The sequence below is a fragment of the Andrographis paniculata genome, unplaced genomic scaffold (genome assembly GCF_009805555.1).
Source record: "Andrographis paniculata isolate CXL003 unplaced genomic scaffold, ASM980555v1 Contig21END, whole genome shotgun sequence".
Taxonomy (NCBI): domain Eukaryota; kingdom Viridiplantae; phylum Streptophyta; class Magnoliopsida; order Lamiales; family Acanthaceae; genus Andrographis; species Andrographis paniculata.
The window spans coordinates 3,129,424-3,154,966 of NW_026137502.1; the positions used below are offsets into that span (position 1 = coordinate 3,129,424).

The 25,543-nt window shown below is 33.1% G+C and overlaps 4 protein-coding genes across 9 annotated transcripts; 2 read left to right on the forward strand and 2 right to left on the reverse strand.

The window, feature by feature from the left end:
* Positions 1 to 397: 397 nt before the first annotated feature.
* On the reverse strand, positions 398 to 3,399 carry LOC127244914 (CASP-like protein 5B1). The gene is made up of 3 exons (XM_051265508.1): positions 2,881 to 3,399; positions 1,706 to 1,838; positions 398 to 1,080 (listed from the first exon to the last, which is right to left on the reverse strand). Exons 1-3 carry the CDS (start codon positions 3,009 to 3,011, stop codon positions 880 to 882), a joined length of 465 nt encoding a protein of 154 aa, XP_051121465.1. The 5' UTR covers positions 3,012 to 3,399; the 3' UTR covers positions 398 to 879.
* A 935-nt stretch (positions 3,400 to 4,334) lies between these two features.
* LOC127244916 (uncharacterized protein At2g39795, mitochondrial-like) lies at positions 4,335 to 6,148 on the forward strand. Its single transcript, XM_051265510.1, has 3 exons — positions 4,335 to 4,688; positions 5,341 to 5,702; positions 5,798 to 6,148. The coding sequence occupies exons 1-3, from the start codon at positions 4,398 to 4,400 to the stop codon at positions 5,955 to 5,957; spliced, it is 813 nt and encodes a 270-aa protein (XP_051121467.1). The 5' UTR covers positions 4,335 to 4,397; the 3' UTR covers positions 5,958 to 6,148.
* LOC127244915 (delta-1-pyrroline-5-carboxylate synthase) lies at positions 6,049 to 14,092 on the reverse strand. Its single transcript, XM_051265509.1, has 20 exons — positions 13,689 to 14,092; positions 12,811 to 12,882; positions 12,636 to 12,739; positions 12,381 to 12,483; positions 12,052 to 12,213; positions 11,512 to 11,789; positions 9,925 to 10,075; positions 9,669 to 9,833; positions 9,127 to 9,204; positions 8,678 to 8,767; positions 8,439 to 8,525; positions 8,257 to 8,343; positions 8,061 to 8,157; positions 7,878 to 7,981; positions 7,712 to 7,787; positions 7,382 to 7,532; positions 7,217 to 7,285; positions 6,620 to 6,686; positions 6,466 to 6,536; positions 6,049 to 6,344 (listed from the first exon to the last, which is right to left on the reverse strand). The coding sequence occupies exons 1-20, from the start codon at positions 13,899 to 13,901 to the stop codon at positions 6,269 to 6,271; spliced, it is 2,301 nt and encodes a 766-aa protein (XP_051121466.1). The 5' UTR covers positions 13,902 to 14,092; the 3' UTR covers positions 6,049 to 6,268.
* Positions 14,093 to 20,854: 6,762 nt separating this feature from the next.
* LOC127245136 (uncharacterized) lies at positions 20,855 to 25,354 on the forward strand. Of its 6 annotated transcripts, none has more exons than XM_051265859.1 (10): positions 20,855 to 21,200; positions 22,201 to 22,283; positions 22,676 to 22,781; positions 22,861 to 22,944; positions 23,140 to 23,220; positions 23,447 to 23,586; positions 23,691 to 23,803; positions 23,891 to 23,959; positions 24,894 to 24,956; positions 25,049 to 25,354. In XM_051265859.1, exons 3-10 carry the CDS (start codon positions 22,720 to 22,722, stop codon positions 25,121 to 25,123), a joined length of 687 nt encoding a protein of 228 aa, XP_051121816.1. In that variant the 5' UTR covers positions 20,855 to 21,200; positions 22,201 to 22,283; positions 22,676 to 22,719; the 3' UTR covers positions 25,124 to 25,354. The 6 variants fall into 6 exon arrangements, with proteins under 6 accessions (XP_051121816.1, XP_051121817.1, XP_051121819.1 ...); XM_051265860.1 differs by lacking the exon at positions 22,201 to 22,283 and having other exon boundaries at positions 25,049 to 25,146; positions 25,217 to 25,354; XM_051265858.1 differs by lacking the exon at positions 22,201 to 22,283 and having other exon boundaries at positions 20,857 to 21,200.
* The last annotated feature ends 189 nt before the right edge of the window (positions 25,355 to 25,543 follow it).

Sequence of the window (25,543 nt, forward strand, 5' to 3'; positions counted from 1 at the left end):
TATTAATGTGAATAATGTACTTTTTGTGAATTTATTGGATACTATTTAGCACAATGCTAAATTTTACATCTAGTAGCTACAGCCAATGTAAAAACACACAATAGGTTTTAGCTATCACTGATTCACCTACTAATGAATGTAAAAACACACAATAGATTCGGATCATGCGCCACACATGGTTCGCTTAGTGTAACTTGTCTGTCAAGCCTAATTTGTAGGGTATTAAGTTTGTCCGGAGGTTTACCACACTTTCGGGTACCGACTGAGAATTTTTACGTATAAAAATTAAAAAAAAAAAAAGACACAATAGGCTTTAGCTATCACTGATTCACCCAGGAATGGATGTGAATGCATGTTTGTCAAGAACCATTTCCTGTCTGACTGACTGTGCTGTGAATGCAATAAATTTGCTGATCAAATTAGTCAGCATTTTGAGCTGCTAAAGAATACTACAAAGCTTCGGATTATTAGTCAACAATTCCATCTTCGAACACAAAAACGGCCAGCCTTTTCATTATATTCTATGCCCTCTCCTCTCCTCTGATCACACCTGCTGGAAAAAAACTTCTATTTTGGCCATGAAAATGTCCAAGAACTGACTCACTCCCAACATCATATCCATACATACACATACATACATACAAACAAACACTATGATGCAAAAACTAGGACAGTAGAGTAATATATTTACACTGTCAAATGGAAAACACCTAACCACAAGTTAATGCCTCAACAGTACATCCAAGAAATCCAAAAAAACTAGTTCTTTTCAGCCAAACCGAGTCGTCGAAAAGTTTGCCATCGCGGCGCACAAACCTCATTGCTGTGAGCGCGTGTGCTCGGATGCATTTCAAATCAATTAGACATTCCGAATATTACTTAAAGCGATGCCACAAGCCAAAACATGACGCACGAAGATATTGCAAGAAGGAACCATGCGGCGAAAGCAAAAGCTACGGATATCTGAAACATGTTGCAAGAAAATCTGGTCTCCACGGCGCAGATGGTCGTGTCCCGAGTGAAAAGAGCAATCACGCCCGCAGATGAGCATGCTGCGGCCAATGACAGAGCTGCAGTCACCTGCACCGAGAATTAATGAACAAGATTTCTCAACACCACACAAAAAACGCGCACAAGATTGAGTTAGGACAGCCCGAATGTTTTTGTAGTGTAAGATAAGATCGATAAATTAGTGTGTTCTACCCGAATGTGTGTTTGGTTGGAGAACTTTGTAAGACGTCTAGATTCACCTTTTTTACTATTTCAATATATATTTATATCATATCATACAATTATTTCAAGTCAAATTTTTTAATATCAAAACACAAACTCAAAATCCAAACCCGCAACCAAATACATAAATCACACTTTCTTTAACTATATATTCAATGTTAGTATGTCGAATCAATATATTCAGCATGGTTAAGCCAGACATAACCAAATGAACAAACAACACAATTTATGTTAATATAATATAATTACACTATATTGACTAACAACACATGAAAATAGTCTACACATCATATGTCATCATTGATCTCAGCACATCACATGTTAGTACAACACAAACAACACATGATAATGATAAACACGCATTGTGTTTATCATTAATTACAATGTGCTGACCGGAACTAATCAACACTATAACAAATTTCATTCAAAAAATATATGAGATTGGAGGATTCAAGATCGAAAGAGGCTTTACCCAATCGCCAACGACAAACAAGCTTATTACAATATGGTTGTATAAATCCTTGTTGAACCTGAGGGCATGAATGTCGAAGCAAGCAAGTCCGAAGCTCCACAAAAGCTGAAGCCCCATCGATGCAATTAAGTAGCTAGCAAAAAAAAAATTCATCCAACACCAATAAACCATTAGTATCCGAAAACAGCCAATGACACTTAACAAAGATCATATATAGCAGCACAGAAAAGTTCAAAGATGAACCCAAACGGACATGACAAAATTGGACAAGGAAAGGGCTAGGACAACATCAAAGCCGACAATAATTCCACTCTTAGGTGGAAATAACAAAATACAAAACTATACTTATGTATTTCTGCCAAGAAAGACAAAGGTAGGAGCCATTAATTAAACAAACCAGCTTACCTTAGGGAAGCAGAAAGCATAAACAGCAAACAAAAGTTGTGACAATAGGTGTGTGACAGATTAGAATTAATGATCGATTAGCAAACAGAAACATATAGAAGACACAGATTTACGTGGTTCACCAACAACGTATTGGCTATGTCCACGACGGAAATGGAGAACAGATTTATTGAAGCGGCTAGGTAGGTTATAGATTACAGATACTGATTTCTTATACAAATTAACCCATATCGTAAATCTATAAGTTTATTCAAATACACCAAGAGAATATATTATACAGGCTCAACCCAATGCGAACTCAAAAGCCCAATACTCCATACCATCGGACTGAGGCCACTCCGCGCCCCCGGACCAGGCAAGGGTCCTGGGACTTCACCCCTTGACCACCGACTCGCTATCCACGAGACAGCCGTAAAAACTCAAGTGACAAACTATATTGAAGGCATATCAACCATTGCAATTTACATAAAAGGAAGAGTTCAAGAAGGCCACCAAACATTACTAACATTATAGTATGTGTTGCGTGTGTAGGTAATGTTTGGGCATATCACTAAGAAGCCATTCTGAGAGCAGGCAAGCAAATGGGCTGACAATTCAGAAATTTTCTTGTCATTGTAAGAAGAATCAAATGTGATAAAGGGGGCAAGAATCCATAGCCACAATTGCCTTGCTCTTGCCTAATGGTATTTCATTTCACACAAAATTCATCAAAGAATCAGATCAATTAACTAATTAATTAATCAGAAAAAAGTGATAAATAAATCTGATACCAGAAGGCAGTAGTGGTAGAAAAGCCAGAAGCAGAGGCCATAACTCCAATTGAGGCCGCCGCAAATAAACACTGCCCCATCCTCAACATCAGCCCACTCTTCTTCCCTGGACTCCCAAACATTTCCTTCATCTCTCCCCCCCCCCCTCTCTCTCTCTCTCTATATATATATATAGATAGATACAGAATTGTGGTCAAGATTGAATTATGTTGGGTGGGTTCTTTCTCCCAAGAAAGATGGGGCCGAGCATTACACTACGCCCAAATTCCCTCTTTTGGTCACTGTTGAAGAATAGTCAGATTTATGGCAACATCGGGCGTTGCTTTGCGAAAGTAATTGTGAATATGGCTGACAAAGAAAACAAAAGCGGCTACCGTCGGAGGAGAGAAGATCTTTCCACAAATCACGAAACTGCTTTTGGGTAAAAATAAAGAAAGTGAGGGCTGCTCTGTAACCAATTTGATTTGGAGAGGAAGAGAAAAGCGGTTCGGTAATGGTTGGGTCTGAGAACAGGGCATGCTGATGAAGCTTTTAATAAATTAATAATCAATAATTATGCTTTTATAAATAATAATAATAATAATAATAATAATAATAATAAAATGATGCAATTTCTTACAAAGTCAAGACGTCATTATTCATTTCAATTAAAATACTTTGACGTGTTGTATGTTTTAAAAGGACGTGTTTCTTTGTCAGGGTTTGTCCAGTGAAGTCATTTGAATATATACTTTTCGCTGTAAAAAATTATATAAATACTCTCTCCGTCCCCAAGATTAATAGATAATTAAAAATTTATTAGTAAAATAATTATAATTATAAATTAAAATTAAAATAACTAATTAGTTTAATTAAAATTTAAAAAAAAATAAAATTATAAAATTTAAAATAAAATTAAAGTGTGTAATTATTTTTCAAAATATGAAAGTGACATGGTACGTGGGACGGACAGAAACAGCATCGTGGACATGATAACTGGGACGAAGGGAGTAATATTTACTTTATTTTATTTTTTTATAAAATGTTATTTTTTAAAAAAAATATTATTATAAATTTTAATTATATTTTAAATTTCATCATTTATAATTTTTTAAATTTTAATTAAATTATTTAATTATTATTTTTACTAATATAATTTTTTAATTATTTATTAATTATATTTTACTTAAATTTTAATTTATATATTAACAATGATGAACCAAAATAAAAAATATAAGCATTTTATTTTATTCGGTAATATATGGATAAATCTAATCCTATTTATTTCTATTTTCTTTATAAAGAATGATACTAAAATTTTCCAATGGGAAAGTAATATTTTTATTTGTTATTTTAATAATCATTTTAAAATAAAAATAAAATTGTTAGTGTATTTTAGAAAGGGTAACTTCTAGAAGCGATTGTATTTTGAAGACAGGAAAATCTCTTATAAAAATGAAAATTACAGTTAAGGGTACACTGTAGACAAAGCTAAAACCCTAAAACTCATCGTTCCTTTCTCTCTTGCCAAAACCCTAATGGCGCTTAACTACGCTCTTCGAACTGTTGCTGCCAAATTCGTACCCTCCGCTTCGAGATTTGTACCTTTGGCGGCCACCGCCTCTGCCGGAGTCCATAGATACCTGCACCACCACCAAACCTCTGCTGTTTTCGCCGTCGCCGGAGTCAACAATCTGCTGGACCTTTTTCAGAGGACATCTCCGTCGCTTATCCGTCGGTACTCCAGCAAACCAAGCTCTGATGAGTCACTTCTCCGAGTAATCGAGTCTGAAATCCAATGTGCTGAGGAGTCGCAGGATCCGGATCAGGTTTTGCTTCACTTACGGTTCTCTAGTTCCTGCAGATAATCAATGTCTTGTTCTTTTGGTGAAAGTGTTTTACATTTCCTGGTTTCCTTCCAAAACTCGGGTCGATTCAGTTAGAGAGCTCTTGTATTTCGAAAGTTTTGGATGGTTAACTGTGTTTCTGCAAATCACTGAGGAATTTCCTGTGATTTATCTCATATGTTATAACTCATTCAACAGGATGGCTTAAAAGTCGATTGCCTGTAATTCCTTGAGATCTGATTATATGATTTGGGATATTCGATGTGCTATATGCTATATCTGCCTCTGGTTTATTGTTTTTTTTTTTTTTTTTTTTTGAGCTTCGACACTTAAAAATTGACAGATTTAACAATACTGAACTAAATTTGATATAATTAGTGAGACCTTTGTGATAAATTTGATCAAATTCACTTGAAACTATTAACTCCATGATCCACGGATTTTCACATAACCCTCAACCAAGAATGATCTTCTTCCAGTTGTTTAGAATTAAGTTCTTAAAACGAAATGATTTGCATCGAATTGAAGATACAGTTGCATTTATTGAGCATCTTTTTTGAGATTCTGTTGATGTTATTCTCTGCAATTCACAGCATGATTGGTAGTGTCTTTTACCTTCTCCATTGCTCTCTAGGTCGAGGAAGCTCCACAGGATTTCCCATACAAAATTGAAGATCATCCAGGTGAGCAGACTATAACGTTAACTCGAAAATACACCCGTGCAAATAACAAAGTCGAAGATATTACTGTGGAAGTTCACATGCCTGACCTCACTGCTGCCGAGGAAAATGAGGATGATGACAAAGGTGAGGAAGAGATGAAAGAATCGGGAAGTCAACCGAGTATACCTCTGGTTGTTAGAGTCTCTGTGAAGGATGAACCATTTCTCGAGTTTGGTTGTACTGCATACCCCGACGAGATTATCATTGATACATTGTCCATCAAGGATCCCACTGGTTCCGAGGATCAAATGGCATATGAAGGACCTGATTTTGCGTAAGTTTCTTTCTTTCAATACAACATAATGCTCGAACACCGGTCATTATTCTTGATTATTCAGCTGTTCACTTACCATTCTATTTCACTTTTAGGGACTTGGATGAGAACTTGCAGAAGGCTTTCCACAAGTTCTTGGAGGTTCGGGGAATCAAGCCCAGCACGACCAATTTCTTGCACGGGTACATGCTCGAGAAAGACGACAGAGAATACATAACTTGGCTTAAGAACTTGCACAAGTTCGTCGAGGCATAGATCGAATTGCAGCAATTTTGATGGATCATGAAAGCCCACCATTGTTATAGGTACAAACAAGTATCCATGAATGAAATTTCAAGAATTGATGTTTTCAAGAATTGGTCTTTTGACAGTCCAACTTATTTCATATCATAGAAATCTTGAAACTTGCATGACTCTTACATGATAGATACATAATCTGCTGTGGGATCAGTAAAGCAGTAGTACATTAGAAATGACACAATACATATGAATCCCAATAAATTAGGATACAGAAAAACAACATTATAATTCATAGAAATTTCGAAGGTAGACATTCTTGCCTGTCTCTACGGATTCAACACCCTGTGAGTGTAGACGATGTCTTTGTCGCCATTTACAACATGCCCGCCTCCTCTTGCCAGCCTAATGTAACGATATTAAACCATAACTCAAAACTAAAGTACAAGCCAAACACACCCTATGCGTTTACTTAACAGTAAATTACTCGATGAGTAAGGAGTGAAAAAATGGTGTAGAGGCGTACCATCGAGTTGTAAGCAACCCTTCGACACCAACAGGGCCACGCGCATGGATCCGGCTTGTGCTAATTCCGACCTATTTGAAAATAGGTTAACAAATTGAAACTACATTGGATCGACAAGAATCAAACGACCCAAAAGAAATCCGTTATGGCATACCTCTGCGCCTAATCCAAATCGGAAGCCATCGCTAAACCTCGTGCTCGCGTTGTGGAAAACAGCAGCACTGATAACACAAAACCACTTTATTACAAAGTCTCATAATACAAGATAAAACATTAATATACATATTTTCGTTTTAGATTATACAATTACAAAGTAATCATTTAAAAAATATCTCATTTTACACACTAAAAAAAATCAAAATTGTCTTTACGTTACTTTTAATTGTCCACTACAATTAAAATATTCTCTCTGTCCTCTTGAAAAGTTGTCAGGTTCTATCTACGTCCGTTCCAAAACAAAATTATTATTTTCTAATTTAGTAATTTGTACTACCTACCTAACATAATAAATATCATTTCGATTTACAATATATTACACAAATATCCTTTTATATTACACCATACTAATAGAGGCATTTTTGTCTTTTTTTTTTTTACTACAATCCAATATAATACTAATATTAAAAAATCTACGTACAAGAAACAAGCGCCACCCTTTCGGTGGGAATAATATTATTTCTTAAACTTTGCGTCAAAAGTAAATGTATACTTTCAAATTGGACATAGGGAGTAATATAATTACAAAACTCACCTGTCCACTCGGCGTAAAAAGACTTCCGCGGCTTCTTGATCTTCAGTTATGATGCTGTCCGTATGTGCGCTGCCATTAAAGACCAAACACAAAATGAAGCCAACGTTCTTACAAATGCATTTAGGTGAGAACGAATATACAAACAGAATTTTCAAAAAAATGTGCCTTCCATGACTGTGTATATGATCGATGGCAGCGTTTACATCATCCACGATCTCGACAGTGCATGCAAGAGAACTATATTCATGATGCAACGAAGGTGCCTCGGGAATGTTCAATTGAGAGCTTGCCCGAGGTCCACCATATACTTTCACACCTGAAACATATTCTCACCAGTACCACTATTATTGCAAAATTATTTCCTCGGACCGACTTAATATCATTCGCCAAGATTTCCATCAACCAAAAAAAAATAAAAAAAATCGAACTAATATTCCTTAAGGCGATATAGAAAATATTTAAGGAAAAGGAGACAAGCCTCCAAAAGATGACGACCTTTGATTTGAAGTTCCACAATGAGTTCATGTAGGGTGCCGTTCTTCACCAAATCCTTGTGTACAAGCAGTGTTTCCTTATTTAAAAATATTGCAACTTAGTTAGAGCTCCATCATATGCATTTGAACATGAATGTTTGAACGAATCGTAGTAGGAGCGAATGTACCATAGCATTGCAGGCAGCGGGGTAATCTGTTTTCGCATCCACAACAATCTGTTTCGCCATATCCTTGCTAGCCGCCTTGTCTATGTAAACATGACAGATTCCGTCTGGAAAGGAAAACCGAATCTTTTTAATCATCGAAGATATAATGTATTTGCAAACGGGTATTAGAAGAATATTTCTTACCGGCGTGGCCAAGAACAGGAATTTTCGTTGAACTCTTAATTTGTGTAACGAGTTTGTTGCTGCCTCTTGGAATTACAAGATCGATTACATCATCCAACTTTGCCACAAACATAGAAATTCAGTTCCAAATTTTCATCACGTATTGCTAAGAAACTTATCTTTAGTTTGGTTGAAATTAAAATTTAATTCAACAAACCTTGAGCAATTCAGGGATCTCTTCCCTGGTTGTCACCAGTCCAATAAGCCTTTCTCCAACGGTTTCTGGAATGGCCGAAGTAATTACCTTATTACGAGGAAACAATCAGCATATTAGGCAACAGTAAAATACAATCTTCTAAGAGAGTAGTGACTAGATAAAATTACTATCACTAATAAAACCTTGTGTAGGATAGCATTTGATCGTCTAGCTTCTTTTCCTCCTTTTAGAAGGAGTCCATTTCCACTCCGTATTGCTAATGAAGCTATCTGTTAAACAAGCGACTTTGGAAAATCAAATGAATGATAAATAATTCCACGTGCTTTTGTCCCAAGCTGAAAAGAAGTGCTTAATTTTCAAGTGCCTCGTACAGTTATCAAAGTAACTAGAAAGAACCACGACAAAGCTGTGTATAGTTTACCTGAACCAGAGCATCAGGTCGAGACTCAAAAATGATCAAAAGAACCCCCAGGGGAGATGATGTTTTCTCCAATATCAGACCTTCTGAAAGCTGCATTTATAATTTTTAGAAAATCAAAACAAGATATATCCGAATAATATTTGTCCCAAGCTTCCAATATATATATATTTGCATTACATCAAAAATGAATCAAAGAAAATCAAGGCATGCACCTCAAATCTCCTTTTATCTTAGAATGAGTAGGGCTTAAAACAAGCGCCATACTGATGATCGACTAAGAAAATAAAAATTTTGGATTTTAACTGGTTTTCAGAAACAGTATTAGCAAAAGGGAACACAAGTCCGGTAGCTGTTTACATAGCTTCACAGCCCGCCCCACTCACATAATCGTAAATTTAAGTCAGATATTCGTCGTATCTAAAAAAGAGTATTACACCATCTCCTATTACCTCTGTTCTTTTCAAAACTTGACCAACAGGTTCCTCCATGTTTGCAAGCACACGTATTGCATTTGCAAGACTTGAAATCTACATGCAGAATAAAGATATATAAATATAAAGAGATAAGTGTTGCACAGTGTGGAGAATCAAATATACAGCTGCATATGGCACCATAGAAGCCAACGGAGCGTGGCATGCAATAGTACAAAGGTCATCTTGTGACCATGGACTGCCAGCACAATAAGTCAACACAAGATAATATAGTATATTTATACTATTAATCATTTACAATTTATAAAAATAGAAACAAGTTTTACATAATAAATAACAAATTTAAATAACTATATAGATTGAAAAAGACAAATGCCAGAAAAATAAAAAGAAAGTAATAGCTAGCGAGCAAGTTCAACCTAAGTGTACTTTCGTGAAGCCAAATCAATAGTATAAGAATGCAACTAAATTAGCACCACCACAGCAGATGCGCCGTGGCTACAACTATTATGTTAAAATTATTTTGCAAAAGCAAATATGCTTTGGCAGGACCATCTTACCTTACCGGGCTTCAATGCCAGCCTAGACACCAATGATTTTTCGTATCCAGCCTGCTCAGCGTCAGCAACATCAGCTGCATTTTCAGCAATGATCTGCTTCTCATTTGCTTCCAAAGCATCAGCTATATCAAGCAAGATCTTATTTCTCTCTTGCGAAGACAAAGCCTTCAAGAAAAAATATTGACAAATTTTTTACTAATATTTTGACTTATCCTCAGTAACAATTGCGAAAGATCTCTGGTTCAATAATGATCACCTGCAGTCGTCTTGAACTTTCTCTGGCTGCCACTGCCATGTCACGGGCACCAATCTCTCCTTTCGGGATCCACTCATTAGCATCACGGTGAAAAAGTGTACCAATGCGCTTACCATTTAGAACTTTGAGAATATTATCAACAGCAAAACCACTTCAACAACAGAAAGAGACAAAAATAAAAAAAGAGGAAGTAACAAGTAAATAATCAAACCAATAATTCTCACAAGAGAAGGCAACAATGTAGGTTTTAATTTACAAATGCACATTCTTGGGATAGGATTTACTATAATATTGCACAATTATCACTACAGGTAAAAGTTGAACAATCAAGATGTTGAAAGTGTGAAACAACTTGTTTATGTGTCCTAATAACCAAACTTAAGGATCTTCACTTCAACATGTTTGGTAAGTGTATACATGGGCAAGGAACAAATAGTGTCTTCTATACACACAAACATGTAGTGAAGGTTCAGCTAACACAACCTATTACTGCAAAAGAAAAAACGGGAACCACTGAAAAAGCATCAATATAAATGATATGCATCACACAAGATTCTTGAATTGATTTTTTCAACTAAGTATATTTGCCTTTATGAGTTCCAAATATATAAGCATCTTTCAAAATCCCACTTCCGTAGCTAACATTCAATATCATCTAAAAAGAAGAGGAGTAACTGCCATATACTAAAAGTTTTGAAAATTAATATCAGCCAGCAATGAGAAGATAGCTGCTCTAAGAATTCATGATTCCTGTATCCCACCCATCCACTGATCTGCAAAGAATTTTCTCAATTGCCTATTTACTACTAGAGATAACATAAACTTATAAGTTACTGACAAAGTAGCCAGATTAACTCCCTATTTTACATAATTGAGGGTTTGTTTCTTTAGTCACTAAACCCCACATTTCTACTATTTGGACTCTGCGTTTCACGAAAAAATTACAATTTTTTCTCTCACAAAACATCCCATCATACATTATTTTAATACCAAACTCAAACTAAAATTTTCCCAAACTTATCAAAAGAAACATACCCTGAGTTTCCTAAAGAAGTAAGATAGGAAAAAAAAGAACGGAACATTCAAGACAGACTTATGGTTAAGGTATGTACGGAAATGCTAAACCTAGAGATAGATATCAACATATAAGTATTGGAGTGATTCAACAGGCTAAGAAACTGTAATCTAAATTCTGATAACCAACAGGAGCATCAAACTACCGCAGACTTCAATAAATTATCAACTAGGTTCTGTCGAATTTAAGCTATAACTGCCCATGGAATTATGAGATGGAAGAAGAATATTATATATGTATATACAGTCAATTCTTACAAACAGGTAATTTTCTACATTAAAAAGAATTGATATTCTCCATGTCCTGAAAACTAAGAAATGTGATTTCTTCTCATTCAAATGAATCACCTAGTTGAATCCATGACTACAGTCTTTCAACATTTCAATATAACATCCAGAACATCAAATTACATTTCATATAGATGATTCATTCACCTTCAAACTATTTACTTTATAAACAAATGAACCTCAGGCTCGACAATTAATTGACTGTTTACCAGCAAGACAGCTTACCTGGTGATAACAACAGGGATTCCAGCATAAGCAGCATAAACTGCAGCTTTTACTTTGGCTGTCATTCCACCTGTACCCACCCTTGATTTGTCACCAAATGTAATCAGCCCCTCATGAGTTTCCTTAACGTATGTATGGATTAGCTGAGAATGTGGATCCCTCGGTGGGCCACTATAAAGACCATCTACATCACTCAACAAAATTAGAAGGTTTGCCTTTAGCTCTAGTGCTAGTAGAGCAGCTAAGCTGTCATTGTCCCAAAATATTCCAGAAGAGTCCTGCAAAATTCAAAACTGTTATTTCTTATATATATACACACACACATACACACACACTTAACATCTAATAATATGTTACTAAAGGGAAACAGTAATAACATCATTGAATTAATGTAATCGGTCCAATTCAGGCAAGCAACAAAAATTTGAAAGTGGGAAATTTTGTGAACCTCACTGGACGCTTTCCACATAAGTCTCATGCAGCACTAAAGAATATGTAAGCTTAACATATTTCAGTGAGCGAAAAGGCAGATTAACTCACCTCATAAGGAGCTTTCCTGGTACTTATTGCATCATTTTCATTAAATATAGGAATAACTTTCATTGACAACAGAGACTTAACAGTCTCATTGAGTTGTCTCCTAAATGCTGGATCTCTGAAATCATTATCAGTAACGAGAAGCTGAGCAGATGTCACATCCAACTGCATGCAAACGAGCAAAGTCATCAACACTGGCATGTATGTAAAAAAATAAAACAATAACTTCATTAGATGTAGATACATGTTTTTCTAAAGATCAACATACAGTTAAAGAATATAAACCAACATAAATTAAAAAAAAAAAAATTAAAGCCCCTCTGTGATATCACCTGGCTAAACAAATTATCATAGAGCGCCATAAGTCCATTTTGTCCAACGGCAGCACAAGCTTTCCCATCAAGTTCCACCTGGGGCTTTTGGAGGTCAGCAAAACTGCAAAATCAAAGCAGACATTATGGCAACTCAATTCAACAACAAACTCTACTACTACATCTCTCAAACATACTCAAAAAGGGGAATTAATCAGACATAAAATTCCCCAAAATTAGTATCATAAAATCTTAATGCAGATGAAGAAGAAAAACCTGCTGTGGATTAATTTCCTGTATCTAAGTCGTTGCCGGCCCACACCAACTGCACCTGATGTCACCAAAATAACCTCGTAGCCCTGAGAGTTCAGTTCCTGAATCTGCATCATACTAAATGTTAAACACCAATCATACATATTCAAGAAATATAGCTAACATACTGCAAAATAACCTGCTCGCACAGTGCCCCTAACCTCCCAAGAGCCAATCGCCCATCAGCTCGCGTAACAACAGCAGTTCCAACCTTAATCATAAAAAATATAAAGTTTCAAAACAGTCAACACTTTTGCAATAATCCCACATTTGTTAATCCATCGCCAAATACAAAAATAACCCAATTAAAACTGAAACAACTTAAGTTTATTATTTTTTTTTCCCCATATGCCCGGTGTATTTTGTTCTATTTTTGTTTGAGTTTAGTCTGTTGCTTGAGTCTTGTTGGAACATTAGGTCCTTTCGTTTGGACCCTCGCCTAGCTGTCGATTTTTGGGCGCTTTGTTGATCTCTCGGGTATGCACGGCCTATTTGTTCTTTTATTCTTTGGGTATTAATATCTTTCCGATACAAAAAAAAAAAAACTTAAGGTTGTCTTTATTCCACCTTAAGTCATTTTCCCAGTACACCAAAAGCTCCATAACTAATCATAGTTTTTGCCCTTCAGAAAAATCATAGAAACAACTAAGGTTATCTTTATTCCACATTAAGTCATTTTCCCATTACAATCTCAAAAGCTCCATAACTAATCATAGTTTTTGCCCTTCAAAAAATTTCACCACATTGGTCAACGGCTAAATTCATTCAACTCCAACAGAATTATCTTAATCCCAAAGAATCAGAAACCTAGTTTCTAATACATAAATAAATTACTTCAAAAACCAAGTTTCACCATTACTTCGATCCACCAGAAACTTCATCAAACAGATGGTGGGCATGAAAATGTGTCTCTATAAAAACATATATTGATGTGTGTGTGTGCGTGGTTCCCAACTTCTCGCGGTGGCAAAGAAAAACACCAATGCACGCTGCAAATCTCAAAGAGAAAAACCTTACCTTGACGACCACACGCTTGACGTCCTTGACAAACGCACGAGTGGAATCCATGTCCTCCATTGCTAAGCCGAGGCCCTCCCGCTCTCCGCTGTATTTCAAATAGAAACAAGAAGTGCAAATACAGAGGAGACCCACCCGCGGCCGCAGATTGTGTTCGAGATGACCCGTGAATAGACAGACCAAGACTTGGTATTTATAAGGGTTTTTGCACATGGACTTATTCCATATGCACACGAATTAAAAACACTATTGTGCTCATTTTGTGTTGAGCAGTTTGGCTTTGGGGTTTTTTTTGTGTGACTCGCAAGCAACGACAGCAAGGAACGTGGAGGCTGTGGTCGGATCGGGCCGGGCCGGGCCGGAAAACGGGCTCACGCAATTCTGTAATTGAGGCGGCTGGATCGTGCGGAAGAGAAAGCTGGTAACTAATTGCAATTGTTTTGAGGTCGTTAGAATATTCGATGGGATTGATTCACTGTAATATTTTATTTTTTTTGTATTTTGTTTAAGAAAAAAATATTAGTATAAATAATATAAAAATAATAAATATTTGTAATATATTAATTTTTTCAAAAAAGAATACACCAATATTTATATGTATGTTTATTTATTTTAATATGTTTTAGTAACATAATTATTGTATTTCAATTAAAAAAAAATATCTGATATAGGATTTATTAATATTAAGTGCAACTTCTACTAGGTGTGTTTGTTAAGAATTTTGGAGGATTTTCACTATTTACATAAAAAAATTTCTTTAATTTATTAAATACTTATTTTTTATTTTTTATATTATACTAAAAATCAAATTTACATTCAAAATATCATATCAATATTTATTTATATTACATCATACTATTATTCAAATTCAATTTTTTTATTGTTCAAATGTCAATCCAAAATCCAAACATTCAAACAAACACACCCTTTTCAATATATTCATGTTATTTATTTGCAATTATTCATTAGTATATATATATATATATGTATATTTATGTTATGTGAATTCATGACTATGAAGTTATCATTCAAAACTCTGTTATGCTGTCTGATTTTGCCTATTATAAATAGACAGTAAGGTTCAGACAAAAATGACATATTTTCACATTATCAAAAAAAAAAAAAATTATTATACGAGTGTATTTACATTTTATACCATATTTTTGTTTTACTATATCAAAAAAATATATATCTTTTATATTTATAACAAAATTATTTATTAAAAATAAAATTATATTCAATATATAGTATTTTATAAAAACAATTTTTCATTAAAATATAAAAAGTTAAACAAATATTTTCTCTATTCCTTTCTTCATTCCAATTCAATATATTTATTTTATTGTTTTTTTCTGTCTCATTCAAAAGTATATATTTCTAATTATAGTAAAAATAATCATATAAAATATCAAAATATCTGTGTAACTATTTATGTAACAAAATGGAAAAAAAATGTTATAATGTTATGTGTATATTTGTGGGATATGGCAACAAAAGAATAAATGTAAGTAAAAGTGTAGAGAATGTAATCTTTTTAGTTGTTTTAAAGCATTGAATAAATATTTATCAATTGTTATTAAGGGTTATAAATTCAAAAAATTATCAATTATTAGGCTCATAAAATTAAAATTCAAATAGATTGTAATTTATGTCTCAGGTTACCTGCCACAGATAATTCGTCTAGTGTGATTTTCCCGTCGGGCCTGTTTTACAGGGTATTAGGTTCGGCCGAAGATTTACTCAGTGCGTACCTTCGGGTAGCGGCTGCGGATTCTCACGTCATCCAAATGAAAATACACACAAACATGAAAGAGTTCTCAAAACATTTCGAAAACAACTAAATAATTCATTGTACTTTATGAAACATTTGACTTGTTTCAAACTTATGCTTTTCTCTTTTTAATAGATATTTTATATAAAAAATATATATTGAATTTAGATTTTAAAAAGTATATTTTAAATATAATATTTGTTAAAAAAAAAAAAAAAAAACTCTACTATTAATTTAAGAAAAAAACACACACACACACACAACCATAATCATTGTCGACATCCGATCTAACTAGAGTTTTAATAATTATTCATATTGTATTTTTAGAAAGCATAATTTCTTATAAATATATACATATATTAATATAATATATAAACTTTATTCGTTAAAAAAAAAGTTCCACAATTTAATATAAAATAATTTCTCCTTCGTCTCATATCTATCTATCTATTTATTTTTTTTACAGAATTTTAAAAATATTTGTATTATATTGGAATGTAGTAAAAATCAAAGTAAAAAAAAAAAAAAAAAAAAAAAAAACTAAACTAACTTATTAGTATCGTATGATGAAAAGATAATGACATTTGTGTAATATATTGTAAATTGAAAAAATATTTGTAATGTTAAATCGATAGTACAATTACTAAAAAAAAATGAAATTGATACTTTATTATGAAGCGGATCAAAATGAAAAAATTATTAAAAGACAAATGAAGTATTTTTTATATTACCAATATAATTTTCAACATATAAGATAATAATAAAATTAATAAATAATACTAAATAGAAAAACCAAAACATCCTTCCATAAAATTTCTAGAAAATAAATCAACCAAAACCTAAAGAAAATCTCTTCTAACCATTTTAAATATATATATATATATATTGCACTTAGAAGTGATTTAACTTTCCGGCGGGTCTGTATCAATTTGCACATTGATTTGGAAAGAGCAAAGTTTCAAAAGTGGATAAAAAGAAGGATTTATCGCAACATGAATTCAGAATAATTTTTGTTCAAATACAATAGTCTTGTATATTAGTTTTGTCTATTTCAAAACAATAGTCTTATTTTTATAAATAATCATACTACCATGAAACTACTCATACTTTTTTATTTTTATTACACAATTGCTACTATTTTTTACACTAATACACTCACAAGGGCAAAAAGGTCTTTTAAATATAATATCGATAAATACCGTGTCCAACTCAATTAAGAGTATAGTTTTGAGACATAGAGAGTATTTAATTAAGGACATGTTTGGATTGGCTTAAAAAAATAAGCAGAAGCAAAAGCAAAAGCCAAAAGCAGAAGCAATTCGATTTTATATATGGATAATAATTATAAAAGCACCTTTTTATAAAAAAATTGTTTGGATACAATAAAGTTAAAAGTGCTTTTAAACTGTTAAAATGACTAAATATGACATAATAATGTAAATAGTATATTGTTGATTAAAATTTTCTAATTTATTTAGAATTTTATAATTATATTTAAAAATTTTAATTATCTAAACTAATTGAAAATATATTTATTAAATTTTATGTATAAATTATATTTGTATTTTTTTTATAAAAATAAAATAAAAATATAATTAAATTTATATAATACTATTCGACAAATTATATTAACTTTATAAATTATATTTAAAAATATTAAATCATCTACTATATAATTAAAATTTATAATTTTAAAATTTGATATTCTCAAACATAAATTTTAAATTTAATTAAAATAAAATATATAAATGAATAATTATTTAATTTATTATTATTATTATTATTAAAAAAATTGTAATTTAGATAGTAAATCTATTTCTACTTAAAAAAAAAAAAAAAAAAAAACTAATACAAACCTAAAATATTTATTTATAAGTAGAAGTCACAAGTACTTTATAGAAATTAATCCAAACGGAGATCAAAGTTTGACTATCATTTTAGGTTGGCTAATATCTCTATCAAATATTTATATTTATATTTTTAATTCAACAACAACAACACCAATAATATTAATAATAATAATAATAATAATATTTCTATTTTTTTATCACAGCACCAACTTCACTTTCTATGAGGATACACCTTATGTAGTAAAAATAAAATAAAGAAAAAAAAAGAGTAGAAAAATAATTTGTCGGATTTATCAAGCCTAACTTTCAAAACATTATATGCATCAAGATATATTTAGGGTGTGTTTGTTCGGTGCTTTAGATTTTGAGTTGGGATTTAAATAATAAAAATTTTGAATTTAAATAGGTGTATAATGTGATATAAATATGTGTTGACGTGATGTTTTAAATGTAAAATTGATTTTTAGTATAATATAAAAAATAAAAAATAAATGTTTAATTTAATATTTTTAGAAAAAAAAAAAAATAGTGTATTTAAAATCCAATCCCCAAACAAACATACCCTTAAAGTATTTTTTAGCTAAAGGAGATGCAACTTTTTCCAATAGACTTTAGAAAATCACAAATTTATTTATTTATTTCTTTATTATTATTTTAAAATTTTATACTGTTTAATATAAAACGGATTTTTATTTTTCTCTCCAAATTAATTATCACATCCACGATCCATTATATCTTTTGCATTTTAAGTATCACTCGTAGTATCTATTTTCACCTAAAAAATTTTAAAATATAAAACAATCCAAAATAGTCCACAAAATACATCAATAGGCATTTTATGGTAAGAGTTCCAAAATAACTTATTATATATTATTTGTATGTTTCATGTCTACTTTCCATTTTTAACATTTATTTTAATTATAGCTTTGGTTAGTCTCTCATTTGGGTTAATTAGTTTTAATTTATTGGATTAGCAATTAATCTAATAGTTGAGATTAATATTAAGGATATGATTATAATTTTAAATGATTTTTTTTTATTTAAAAAATAAGAATATACTACGTATAATATTCTATTGTGCTATTTAAGATACAATAACATACTAATTTTTTAATATGGTTGTTGTATGATGATGTGTTTTTTTATAGTGCTAACATTGGCTTTTTATACCCAATGTTTAATGATATTATTTTGGGCATGAAACCCGCTGCTGCTATATGTGTATTTATAATGTGACTTTATACATACATAAATGTGTATTTATACACTCAATATTAGGACAAGGAGTGCTGATGTTAGTGATCCGTTGCCACGTGTGTATCTATACATCTAATGTTTGATAATTTTGGTTTGGGGCAGAGAACATTGATGCTGGTAACCCGGCTACCACGCGCGTATCAATACACCAAATGTTTGATAATGCTAAATGGGGGCATGAAGCACTGATGTTGGTGATTGCTGCCACATATGTATCTATACAGTCCATATTTGATAATTTTTTGTTTGGCAGGGAATACCGGTGATCGTAATCCACTATTACATATACATGTGTATTTGTAAAGTGACTTTATAGATACTCATATGTATCTATACACCAAATATTTGATGATGTTGGGTTGATGTATGGAGTACTGATGTTGATGATCCATTGTCATGTATATATCTATACACCCAATGTTTGATGATGTTGAGTTGGGGCTGAGAGCATTGATACAGGCGAGCAGCTGTCACATGTGTATCTATAAAGTAACTTTATAAATACACATGTGTGTATCTATACACTCAATGTTTGATGATGCTGGGTAGGGGTAGGGACCACTAATGTAGGTGATCCGATGTGATGTGTGTATCTATACATTCAATGTTTGATGATGCTGGATTTAAGCAGAGAGTACTGATGCCAGTAATCCGCTGTCACGTGTGTATTTAGACACCCAATGTTTGACGATGTTTGTTGGGGCAGAAGCACTGAAGCTGGTTATTTGCTGCCATGTGTGTATTTGATAGTACTGAGTTTGGGCAGGGACATTGATGTTGGTGATTCGCTATCACATGTGTATCTATATACCCAATATTTCATGATGTTGGATTGAGAAATAGAGTACTGATGACTTTATAGATAAACAAGTGTGTATTTATACATCCAATGTTTGATGATGCCGAGTTGGGGCAAAGAGCACCAATGTTGGTGATTCGGTGCCACGTGTGTATCTATACATCTAATATTTGATGATGTTGGGTTAGAGCAGGAACACTGATGCTGGTGATCCGTTGTCACATGTGTATTTATAAAGTGATTTTATAAATACGTAACTTTATAAATATATAAGTGTATTTATACATTCAATATTTGATGATGCCGGGTTGGAGTAGGGAGCTGATGCTGGTAAATCATTTTCCAGTGTGTATCTATCTATACACCCAATGTTTGATAATGTTTGATTTGTGATGCTGATGACTATTTGCCACCTGTATATACTGATGACTATTTGTCATATGTATGTATTTATAAAGTGTGTATCTATACTCTTAATGTTTAATGATGCTGAATTTTTCTATAATCTTTTTTTATTTATTATTTTTTTACTGTTTCCTTTTTTTTTTTTTTTTTCATTTTGCCATAATTGCCATTGTTCCCCAAATTACAACCGGTTAGCTATACCCAGATGTGTCGTTCACATCTTCACATTAGGGTTTAAAATAATAAAAAAAAATCGAAATTATTGATTTAAACTGAAAATAGATAATTTACGGTCTCAAAAAACTAGAATTGAAACGAATGATTATAAATTCGATTTTGGTTCCAATTTATAGACGGTTCCGGCAGCTTCAAAACTGGTGGATCGATACCGGATAACGTTTAGACTTGCCCAAATGGTTCAAAAGGCCGATTACAACTTGTTGAAATATTAAAACAAAATCGAACTTTTTCAATAATAATTTGGATTACAGATTAAAAATCGTTAGAGTTACCATTTGAACGGCATATTTTTGTATATTTATTTTGATTTTTTTTTTAATTTTCTATTTTTTTAAAATTTGAATTTTATTAAAAAAATAATCATTTTTATTTTTTATTTAAATATATATTTATTATGTAAAAATTATATAAATAATAATTGATTAAATTATTATAATATAAAAATAATTTAAAATAATAAATTTAACAAATAATTAAATTAACTTTTGAATTAAAATAAAGAAAAATAATTATAAATGAATTATTATTATTTTTAATTAAAAATTTGACCTAATACATCCACTCCCCAGCCGCCGCAACGACACCAGTTTCTTACATTTCGCCGTCGCCGCCGCTGGTATAAATATGACCGAATTTCCGGTTCAAACCGTAAACCAGCGGTTTGAACTGGCGGATACACAAACCGAAATCCAACCTTAAACGACGGTTTCGGTTCGAACGGAATCCGATTTCGGACTTGCACCGTAACAGCCGGTTCGAAAATCAGAGAACCGGCAGTTCAGAACCGGATTGCAAGTCTACCTAAATCAAACCCAACCAACCCACGATAATCCATGACCCGACCCATATAAGATCCAAATAATGTCAAATCCCGAAGAGACCAAGGTTTGAGTGACGGCGGTGAGGGGCATCAGCTTTTCAATCGTCTTTGAATTCCGGCGGCGATCGATCAGGGCAGCAGCGGTGCGACATCCTCCGTCGAGTCTGATTTCCGGCATCCGATCGTGTTCTCGGAGCAGTGAGTGGGGCGAGTGAGGAGACGCGCCACGTACGTCGGTGGTTTCTGGCAGGGTTTCTCCAGCAGTGACAACGGTCTTGGATGGAGTTTGGTGCTGGGCAGAAACTCCGGCGAGCTTGGACTAAAGTAGAACCATTCTTGTGACCGCCGGACGTGTAGCTGTCCCGTCTAGGTATATTAACGATGTTTTATTATTATTAATTTTATGCCTTGGAGTATGTTAGTTAATTATCGTGAGTAATCGTTATTGTTAATGTTGTTGCCTTAACTTGGGTGCTGTAAATGAGGTTATTTGTGTTGTATAAGAATAAATTTGGAGAATATATTGTAATTTTTTACAAAACGGTTTGAAGTTGGTCGAATCTTCGTTATGGTTTGCTGCATTAGAGAATGTGTTTTTCTTATGTTCTTTGTGAACTCATTTGTTTGGACTTGATTTGGTTTCAAACTTGTCTTCTAAGCCACAGAAGCTTTTGGAATAAACACATGTTAAGTTGAGTTTTGGAATGTATTTTAGTGGATTCGAGCATTTGGATACTCTGGAAATTTAAAATCATTTACTTTTCATGTAATTTTAAGAGTTCAAGATCAGTCTTGGTTCAAAATGCATCAAGTCTTGATTTGGTAGCCTATTGCTTAATGTGGTTAAGTTGTGATATATATATAGGGAATTTTGGCTACCTTATTATTATTAACACGATTATTTTTCGTGTTAGCATGCTAATATATAATGCCTGCAGTTTCTATATTTGTGCAAAATAGTATACTTCAGTTTTTGGGTTGTGAATTAAAAGCGGTCATTGGTATGGATACTTGGCTTTAATTCCTTTCAAAGAGATTTAAATTCCTTCACGTTTTGGATATTTGGATGCGAAACTCACTATTCCAAGTAATGAATTTCAAAATCCCATTGAAAAGAATTGAGTGTTGGGGTAAACTTATTTAAATGGATTTTTTAATACACTTGAGAAGTCATGGGTTGACATAGGTGTGTTATTATTATTATTTTTATTTTTATTTTTATTTTTATCATATCGTCTTTGTATTGCCAATTTGCTGGAAGAAAAGGGTGGTTAATGCGAGGGTGTGAAGGCATAACAAGCTTTTTAAATTGGTGTTGGATTAGTTCTATATTGGGGTCTGACCCTCTGTATTGTTTTCTGGTAATTTAGGAATTCATATGCTAACCTCAATCGCGATCCTAATGGATGCAAGAAGGGTGTGTAGGAGTTCGGGTTTATATCCACTTAACAGGGTGACGGCAGGATGGCGCCTTCCTTAACTTTGAAATCAAGATTTTAATCATGGATTAATGACGACCACATTGAACACCTTGTGGATTTTTTTGAACTTTCGAATTATCTCGAGTTTGACTGAATTATCCTGACCGTAGCAAGTCCTAATGATAGATATTTTGTGGACTTGGCAATATCCGATAAAACAAGTTGAAACCGAAGATATGAGTGTACCTTGAATTCATTGAGTTTGACTTTGACTTTGATACACAGGAATTTAATTGGTTTAAAGCTTTTTAACAGTGTGTTAATATATTAAATCAAAATCCATGTAACTAGAATAAATTGACAGCCATTTATGAGTCATTTCTCTTTCTTAAACCTGCCTGTTTTGGTTTTATTTTTCTTTTAGCTTAATCAACATTCTGGACAAGGAGACTTCATCGATCAAGGAGGATGCCTAAGTACAAAGATGAGCCTCGTGCAGTTCGCGTCTATACAGTTTGTGACGAATCCAAGTATGTAGTTGGCTGTTGTTTCTTGACTGAAAATTTGTATTTTAGTTTTTGAGAAAATTTCTTTTATTATATACTGCAGGTATCTAATTGTGAGGAACATTCCATCTTTGGGATGTGGGGATCAGGTCTTGAAATTATTTTCGAGTTATGGGGAAGTGGAAGAGTAAGCATCTGTCCTTCTATATGCGCTTAAATTTGTATGAATGGTAGAGTGTAGACTCAATCGTTGATATCATAACGAGTTTTGAATGCTTGAGAAAGAAAATAATGATTTTTTTAATTTCGAATTCTGTTGCTAGTAGAACTGAGTCATCTGAAAGTTTTGATTTAGATAATAATGTTGTTACTATCTGTTCAGATGTAAACCTATGGATGCCGAAGACTGTGAGCCATATACTGATGTTTACTGGATCAAATTTCGTCAAATCAGTAATGCCAGGTATTCTTATTTGCTCAATACTTTACCTTCAATTGGGTATATATCTATATATATATATATATATATGTATGTATGTGATCCTCACGCGACAGTTGTCCTTTGTGGATATGATATGTATAACACAAATTGTTTATCACTACAAATGCATGTTCATATCTGTAATAGGCAAATTGGGGAACTGTGAATTATGTGCATTTCTAAGATTTGAAACTATATTTGGTGATAGGTTCGGGAAGAGGAAGTTAGATGATTTCGTTTTTCTAGGAAACAGACTACAAATATCATATGCGCCTGAATACGAAAGCATCTCTGAAACAAAAGAGAAGCTAGAAGGGAGGAGAAAGGAAGTTCTAGCACGATTGAACCGTAAGTGGACAGTGAAGCGAGTTATGCATTATGTTCTTCTCTTTTATATGCCCTTTGCATTATCCAACCTAGAGTTAACACGGCTGAATCTCGATTAATTTCAGCTGGAAGGTCTAAACGCCCTTATGATTCTTTGACCGAACCTTTGCCAGCTTCTACGACTTTGCTGAACGATTCTTCGCCTACAGCATCTTCCTTGGCTCAAAGGTGTTTTCAGGCATATTTCGAATAAGACCCACGAGAAATTTTCCATATTTCTTTACCTTGAGAAAGATTCTTATTTTGTTTTTCTTATTGTAGGCAGTCGTTTAGTGAGTTGAAAACTACAGTCAGTCGGGGTGCACCTTCCAAGCCATCTGTTTCCACTGATAAGGTTAGTGTACTTGTTGAATTTCGTTTCTTTTGCTATAGTGCTTATCAAGTGGTATGTTCGCCTGATGGTAAAAATTCATATGTGGGGTTTATTCTAGTTAGGGTCATGGGAAGAGTAGTGTTCGAAAATTTCAGGTTTTCAGTTGCTTTAAACATAAGTGGGGTTGAAGGAGATGCTTCTGCTTCTTCGGTTCTTAAAATTAAAGTTGGCAATGGGTCGATTCATGTCAGGTTGAATACTTTAAATCGGTTAAATCACTCAATCCTAACCTGACTCATTTATTGTCGTGTTGACCCGTTTATTATCGTGTCGGGTTCATAATTAAGTCGAAATTCTTGATTCAAATTAAAAAGTTTTGTCGTGTTGTCATATTAGTGTTTATTGGTTCGAGCTTAATGTGTACAATGAATTAGATTGAACTATTTAAAATTGAACTTAAATTAAATTAATATATGAACAAATTATTAAATTATAATTGTTTTACATATATAATAAATATATTAATCAATATGAATATATTATAATCAGGTTGCCGTATTGAATTCGAGTTGAGAGTCTCAATCCTAACCCGATCCGTTTATTATCGTGTCGAGTTCGTATCAACACGCATACATAATTGGGTTGAAATATTTGACCCAAACACAATTATTTCGTATTGAGTTGTCGCGTCTGGTTAATTTTTGCCAGCTCTACTTAAAATTTGTATGAAACATTAGTGATAATTTACATAACAATGAATGCCATTGCAGCATCTTCTTGTTGATTTCAATTTTCATTCCGACGAAACAAATGATCGATGACGAACCAGGAAACTCATCCCGAACATTGATTGACTAAGAATGATTATCGGATGAATTGTTGTTTCCCCAACCGTATAATTTCTTGCTAAAGACAACATTCAATGAACCGTGACCTCATTTGAATGATTTTTCAGGAATATTTCCCCTCGGAATCTATGAACCGAACAGTTCATCATGTGAGGGACAAGCTTGATAAGGTATGCTGCTGAACCAATAATTATGTCCCTTTTCTTTCCTCAGCACGATTGATTCTATGAGCTTTACATTGTCGCGCTCAATTCCTCTTCAGATACGATCAAGTTCTCTGCCATCGGAAGGTAGTTCTTCCAAGAGGGTGCAGACGGATAACAGAAGACGAATCTAACTGATTATGAATTTGGAACACAAGTAATGTGTGGCTAATTTTGTCTCCGACTCAACGGTCTTTTTGTTTCTAAATCATTTGTTAGATGTGCAGGTAGATAGTAGCTATACAATATCGAACTCCCAATCTGAAGCATATAAAGGAAGCATTCAATTGCTTGAACTACACTCCCTTTGCGATCTTAGAAAAAAATTTGTTGATTCAATCAAGAGCATTATTTTTAGAGGAGTATTGAAGATTGTGATGGAATCAAATTTGTTAGGCTTCTACTGTACCATCTCCCACAAGTTGTCTATGGAAGGAGTTGAGAAGGCCTGCCAAGTCGGGGTGGGAAAAAACTAAATCAAGCCGTTGAACCGAATCAAATTTAATTTTCGATTAATCAAACAAATTTGGTTTGACTATAAATATTGTTCTCTC